The sequence below is a fragment of the Atta cephalotes genome, assembly GCF_000143395.1.
Source record: "Atta cephalotes unplaced genomic scaffold scaffold00062, whole genome shotgun sequence".
In the NCBI taxonomy this organism is placed as follows: domain Eukaryota; kingdom Metazoa; phylum Arthropoda; class Insecta; order Hymenoptera; family Formicidae; genus Atta; species Atta cephalotes.
Window position 1 is genome coordinate 1,258,611 of NW_012130126.1, and position 7,776 is coordinate 1,266,386.

General features: G+C 44.9%; 1 protein-coding gene across 1 annotated transcript in view; it reads right to left on the reverse strand.

Moving 5' to 3' along the window:
• Positions 1–356: 356 nt before the first annotated feature.
• The window catches only part of LOC105623698 (dorsal-ventral patterning protein Sog), a 13,223-nt gene continuing 5,803 nt past the window's right edge, over positions 357–7,776 (reverse strand). Inside the window, exons 4-8 of the mRNA XM_012205079.1 lie at positions 5,509–5,574; positions 3,176–4,966; positions 2,768–2,916; positions 1,720–2,043; positions 357–557 (exon numbers count right to left, since the gene is read on the reverse strand). Of these exons, the coding sequence (XP_012060469.1) occupies positions 357–557; positions 1,720–2,043; positions 2,768–2,916; positions 3,176–4,966; positions 5,509–5,574 (2,531 nt within the window). The remainder of the gene's footprint in view (positions 558–1,719; positions 2,044–2,767; positions 2,917–3,175; positions 4,967–5,508; positions 5,575–7,776) is intronic.

Consider the following 7,776-nt stretch of genomic DNA (forward strand, 5'->3'; position numbering starts at 1 on the left):
TCTTCTTCTCTCTCTCTCTCTCTCTCTCTCTCTCTCTCTCTCTCTCGTCTTTGTAATTTCTTATTCTTCTGCTGTTCCCTTTTTCCTCGCCTACTTAATTCAGCTCAGGTGAACATCTGTAATCCAGCTCTCGCGATTTTGCGCGTGCGAACGTGCACGTGTACAGAACCGTTCGGTGGTTTGATGTGGTTTTCCGTCTCGAGAGCCCCTCGGGTCGTACGATACACGAAGAGAGCGATCGCGTGACGAATAATGGTCGGCCGTGACTGATTTCGTCATCATTCGACGATGACTATAGTGCAGGCGGCGGAGCTTCCTCGTGGACCGGGGCAGACTCTTCTCCGGAACTACCAGGCTCAGCTCAATTCGCGTGGCGTCATAGAGTGCCGCCGCGCCGGATGATGGTTGTTGCGATGATGACGCCTCGCGCGATGCTCGCATTGCGCCGTACAGCAGTCGTCGGCGTCCGCCACGTGCTCGCCGCGCTTCATCTGATGCGCGATCGAGTTACAAAGTGACCGTGGACACCGTTTCCTGTCGCACCTGACCTCGCCGTTCTGAAAGAAGCAGAGGGAGCGGTCCTATTATGATCACCATTTAGGCATTTATGCGAAATCCGCAAGGAATGCCAGCAAATGCCAGTCATGATGGCGAGCGGCGCGGAAACGGATCATTCCAGAACAGATCAGCGATCCACTTCGCATTGTTCATTCTATTCTATTCTATGATGTAATGTAGGATGATGCATACATATAGATGTATATCCATTCTTTGTATCATTAAACGTATTGTATCATTAAACGTACATTAAAAGTATACGAATGAATATTAACATAATATATTGCTGGAATTGTGCTATATGGCTTACTATGAAAATAAAGAAAGTGTTGAAAAATTAAATATTTCATCAGTAATAAAAAACATAATTAATAAGTAAAAAAATTTCAGAATCTCTTTTACATAAAAAAATATAATATTAATTTAAAAAACAGGAACTGGACAATAACTTTTAGTGTTAAGGAACACCGCTGAAACCCGTGAAAACAACTCAGACTGTACACTTACTTAACAGACTTAGCTAAAAAGAAGAAATGCATATGTGTAGCAAGACGAGATATTTATCCATCAATGAAAAAAACCGAATGCGAGTAATAAAAACGAAATGCGAGAGAAGAACCGGTGCAACGAGGTCTGTTGGAATACAAAATCCATTTCTCACGATTGAGACGATTATTTTTCGCTCCGTCTTGTGACGTCGCGACGCGACGCGACGCGACGCAAAGCCAACCGAGGCCGCAGTGTTCCATTTTCATCATAATGGATGGACCCTATAATGGTCGGGCCAGACGAACGAGTCCGGTTAAAGGTTTTCGCCTTAAAGATTTCTCGTCGTGTCCATGTCTGGATATCGCAACGGGACGACCGCGCAATGACCGTCTAACGAGTGAATTAAGTGTAACGACCAAAAATAAAGTGAGTTCTAAGACTCTCTGCTTGACAACAAGACGCGATTGCGAGATTCATCTCGTTCAAATAAGTTCAAATAAGTAATCAGACATGCTTGATAATGAGAGATCGTAAAAATAGCGATTTATTCATCGATCCAGTTGTTTTGGAACGAATTGCGACCAAGTCGAGAATTGCGGTGATAATTAATGTGTTATGATAATTTGTTCACTTTTCATTTTTCTCACGACTTTAACGATCAAGATTTCTCACCTTGCAGCGGCACTTGACACACTTTACCTCGCCGTGCGAGTGCAACCGGGGATGCCATTCCATACCATTCTCATAAGGTCCACCGAAAGGATACTTGCAACCACCGGAAGAGAGTATCTCTTCCGCGGTGCGCCTCGTTGAAGGTAAAGCTTGATCTCTCGGTAGGCGTATGGTGTCGCTCGATGCGGTGGTGGTTACATTGCTAAGGCTCGTTGGTGGGCACTGTCTGCAGCAGGCTTTCTTGTCTAGCCTAACGGCGATCTTCTCGTCGCACTCAAGCGGCGGACACTGTACCAACGGGCATTTTACCTCCAGCGTGACAGCCTGTGAGACAAATGGATTTCCGATGTAAATTGCGAAGGTGACCTCTCATACCTAGTCGCGTCCCGTACGTAACACACACATTTCACGCGTTTTGCTCACTTCACCGTGTCGCATTTACAATTTATTACTGGAATCTGTGGAAATTTAGGACTGCGGTTCGATTCACACTTATATAATGTTCATAAGCATAATTTGTCCTTGTTTATCTAATAACAAAATGCTTTTGAGAACGTTGTGAATCGGATTGCAGCCTAGAAATTTCGTAATGCTTTAAAAGTGTATGAATGTTTGTTGTGTAGAAATTTGTAAAAGATGTACGTCGTTCCCTGATACATAACGCGAGATATTTTCGAATGACTTCTGCATGGTGTCAATTGGCTAGGAAGCGATTGCCGAGTATTAAATAAACTGCAATCGTTTAGAAAATCTTGTCGCTGAATCATTCAATTAAGCTCATTACTAACTGCCAGACCGCAACCGCATTCTTCAGACGTGGTGTGGCACGCTCAGGTTTTTCCGCGCTGTAAAAATCGCTGTAAAAATCGCTGTAAAAATCGCGTCGAATGGTGAAATACTGGTGATCATTTTAACGCGATTTAAGCCAAAGCGTAATTATAACGTATTAGGAAATTATGTGACGCACAGTGTAGAATATTTCATAAATATGTGTCGCTATCGATCCAACTACGATTCTAATAAAACAAAAATAGGAGTAGAAACTTACGTCACAAGTACAAACTGCACAAGTATCGAATCCTGCTGGTGGTAGATATGGATGCCAGGATGATCCCGCGAGATGATATTGTCCGGCTAACGTACAACCTCTTGTAGCATTATTCTTGATTGTAGCATTAGTTTCGGCATTCATTGAATCTGAATAAATTATTAACGAAATATTAAATATGTCGATATAATATCATATTTAGGAATAATTTTATCAAATAACTTTACCAAATATAATTTATCATTCGAGCGTTTTAGGCGATATTTAACTTATCTCTTTTGCAATTTTGCACATAAATTTATGCAAGTTATGTTTTATGTTCCGTTCTGTCCTTCTCTTACGTAGATATTCTCGTTTTGTATAAAAAAAAATTATTTCCAGTTTCAATAAATACATAAACCCCTTTACCTGCGCATATCGGGCAACAGTGACCAGTCGGCGGTTGTTTGAGTTGCTTTCCCAACTCGCAAGAGACCGTCGGACAGGGTACTGTGTCGCATTGCGCCAAGCCACGATAGCAATGACACATCGAACAAGGATCCGAGTTCGAGGTCCATTGCGTGCCTTCCTCGTAGAATCTGGTCTCGTGGAAACACGCACCAGTCTCGATATCCGACCTAGGTGGTTGTAGATTATAGGCTACCACAGAGGTGACGTCGTTGTCGGCATAGTGTGGCAAACAACTGAACGGTGCCCTCGCCTTGAAAGGGGCCTTCAGAATGTGTGTGACCTGCTTGTCTGTCACTTCGAGAAAACCGATACCCGACTCGATCCTATAGAGTTCCAACGATGATAGTCCGGTGACCGAACCTTCGAGAGAGTATCCCGTGAATTCTTCGAGAAGTCTTCTAGCGACAGGAGCTCCCTGGGCTAGCATGGGCATCGTTTCTAAATATAAACGAAACGTTCGCGGTTCTTGCGAGGAGGGCGGGAAACCAGCGAGTTCTAGTTCATAGTGTAAAGAACAATCTAAATCCACCGCTGTCCATATCAAGCCGACCGGTCCAGGATACGTTGGCTCCTTGGTCAATCTTCGTAATAGCACAGGTGCGGCCGTATCTCTAGCGTCCGCCACAGGTCTCTCTAAAAGTCTACCGCGCAACATGGAGCCGACATGGCTGGCAGCGACTACAGAAAGTTCCTCATTGAATAGTGGCTGCAATAGTCTGGGTCCAGGTCGGTCTAAGGAACCGTTCGCGAGGGAGCCGCCGATCAACGAAGGTGTCAGATCTTCGAGTTCCATTCTCCGTTTCCCGCCCTCATCCACCAACGTCACCAAAGGGCTCTCTTCTTCAAGTCCTATCAATTGCACTCCGTAGCGTAGCGCACCGACACGATCCAAAAAGACCCAAGCCAATCCGGATGCCACGGATGGTGTTTCCGACAGCAGCAATGTTTGATACATGTCGCAGGTTGCGCGTGAACCTATCATGCCGATCAGTCGAAGAGCCTGCGGATCTTTGCGAGACATTATACTGATCAACAACTTGCCTCGAGTCAAAAGACGAAGATCAGTCCCGGAAAGTGCGCTACGGACTTCTCCGTAATTCAGCTCGTTCGATGGCTTTCTCACTATTATCTCTTCGCGAAGGACCACGTGATCCTTCTCGTGATGTTCCAGCTGAACAACTAACGGAACATCGGCCACGTCGTTCGGCAGGAAGAGACCGTTGAAGACGAGGGACACGTGAATCGACGGCGCTGACGCGGATGAAGCGGATACAATCGCTGTTGCGCCCGCGCCGGACATCAACGACCGGTCGACGCCCATCGCCGGTTCCAAGAGTGCGGAGAATTGCTCGGTCGAAAGAGCGCGATAACGCGACAACTGGCCGGTTAAGCTCGATGAAGGCTCCCAGAGGAAGGACACGTGTAGCCGTTCCTCGCGTAGCAACTTGCGATAATCGCGTGGCACGCGTCTCCACACGCCGCAGAGTTTGCCAGTGGTGTTCTGATAAGCACCACCAACTGGATCAATCACCTGCTCTTCGAGAATATTGCCGGATCCGTCGACGAATTGTATGCTACGCGGTCGGGGCGTCGACGCGGACAAATAGAACGCGTAGTAGATATTCTTACGGTGAAACGTGAAGCGACCGGTCGCTAGGTAGTTGTAGGCGCTGTTGTAAACTGTCGTCGGATTCGGTTCATCGCGACGCAGAGACTGCGATGTTCTGCCCGTTAACAGAGTGCCAAAATCTGTAATAAAGATTTAATCCGTTTAATCCTAACCGATATTCGCATTTCGCAAGTCCAAGTATACGCGTGATCCATCAGAAATTTTTTTCAATTGCGTTATGAAAAATTATTTATAACAAATGTTTTTCACAATTTTAATCTTATTCCTCGGATTTTGAACTTCAAAATGAAAAAAAAATTATTCAATTATGTCAACTCTAACAAAGATACATTAATTTAAAGGTTTGTAGATTTGCAATGCCAGTTAAAGAAATTTCGGAGTGAATATCAATCAGCTTTAAGAAAAATATATTTCACAAATATTCATGATCGTGAACAAATTGACAACTAACGTTGGAGACCGAGTCTTTGAGTTTCTGAAAGATACTTCTGATAGATAAGAAATAGTTTCGAGCAAAGAAAAACGAGATTTAAAGATCACACATATACACACACACACACACACACACACACACACACACACACACACACACACACACACTATTTTATTTATATATATGCACATGCATATCAAACTCTAAAAAAATGTGTAAAAATCTTACGTTTCAGGCTCCGCTCCTCTTCCTCAGAAGTCAATTGCGCTGGCAGATCCTGCGCTATGTCTGCGTCTGCAACAAAAGATTTATTCCGTCGTAAACGCGGGTATTTGACCGCTCGATTGTACAATCTTTCCGGTCGTTCAACGCACAGTAATTTACGTTCGCGAAAAAGACCAATTACGAAACTCCTTAATATTATAGGATTATTAAAAGTTTTCTCAGCCAGGTTTCACGATCTGCGCTATTTGTTCCATTTCAAAACTGGATGTTAATAATTCATAAAATATATTAGAATAATAACAAAAGAATATCCTTGAGAGGGCATGTAAATTATATTATACATCGGAATTAATGCGACGTAACTCACGCGCGATATAAAGCCAAATGTATATTCTATAGGGACTCTCTCTCAGGAGGATAAAACTCCTCACGTCCCTGACGCCGCGCGCAGGAGAATGGCGATTGGCGATTGGCGATTGGCGAGTCCTTTGCACTTTGCATCGAGCATCGAGCACATATAGTGACGGTGGTTTCTCCCCTATCCACCATTCCCACCATTCTCACCATTCCCCGAGCGTTTCTCCTTCGAGACGGGTGTAAAAATAAAAATAACCGGTCGATCGTCGATCGTCGATCGTCGATCCCCGATCCCCATTGAATCGCCGATTCAGCGGCCGGTGGTGGCACTGGTGGCATGTGCACCGACCATAAAGTATGCCTGCGCGCGGTAGGAAAAGAGTCGGCTGGCGCCAACCGCCGCTACTTTGAATGCTACTTTTATGGCGCATACCGCGCCGGTTCAGCGCCACGGAGACGTTAATTGCCGCGCGCAAAACGTACAGCACGCCTGAGCACGCCTCACCCGACGGCCGAGTGCCGACCAGTTACTAACTAAACCGTTTCCGCCTGCCTAATCGGATCTATGACGACCGATGGTCGCCGCTCTGTCGCGCCATTAATATCAGAGAAAGACGGATATGACCGATAATACGGTTAATTACGATTAATTGGACCCACCTACCGCGCGTTTGTTTTTTTTTTTTGCATCCCCTTTCCATTTTCGTTTCGCGGATAGATTGATTTGTCCATCTTCCTTTTTTCCCTTTCTCTCGTTGAGCTTTAAATTTGTTTCGCGATGTTTTGCCAATGTTTTGACAATGGTGACGTGGATTTACAAGGCCACGATGTTGAATTTCGCTTTTTCGCGGCCAAAAAGGATAACGCGCGTCATCTAACAAATATGTTGGCGATTGTATTATCGAAAGTCGCCATCTTAAGCATAACACAGTTTCGGATCGAAAGACGACCGTTACTCAGGATTAAGAGTCATTCGAGGAGAGAGATATAAATGTGTCATGAACTTTGGACGAACGGCGGAGATCGCGGATAATCTCGCTCGTAAAGCTGTATTCTTGTGCTCTATTAGAACTCTTATTTCTTTGTCTCGCTTTCACCCTTTTTATTTCCAGGATAATCTGAATCTAAATTCGAGAGTTTCGTTTCATCTTCTGATTCCAGACCCTATAAGATATCTAATTTGCTTCTTGCATTGCCGAGAAGAGTCCGAGACGAGACCGACTTTCGGTCGTCTATCACGACCGAGATGAGAACCGACGAGAACCAATGCGAATGAGAATCGATGCGACGATTCAATCGACAGGCTCAAGGGTCGCAGTTATGTTTCCTCGTGGAGTGTAAAAGGCAGGCGTTGCTAATTGCGGTCAGTTTCACCTTTCATCAGTAGGGGCAACGAGCCCCTATCAGACAGACAACGGCGACAGCTACGACGACAATGACGGCTGACGGCAATGATTATTATGACGAGTGTATAGGGTGATGAGTGTATACTGTATAGGCGAGTCGTGCAGAAAATAAACTTTAATGCGCACGTGATATTAATGCGCGAACGTTCTATGAGAATAAACGAGCGACGCGGGAGTGGCGCAATTGGCGTCGAAAGAGCGGTGCGATTATCAAAAATGATTCGCTGTGTCCTCGTCGCTCTGTCATCGTTGATCCCCTCGTGGCACGGACAGCAGAATTGTGGCGACAACGAGCGCTTTATCAAAAGTGTCATATTAACCTAATTGATAATATGCGCGCCTCTCCCGTTGCATTGGCAATAGCCGCGCGATAAGCAACCGTAAAAATTTAACGAAACGACGACCCCGTCTCTGTTTACAGACACTCGGAACCAATCAAAAGAAACGAATCGAACGAACATGTACAAATGACGCAGAATAAAATAAAAAGAAAGAAAAGAAAGAATAA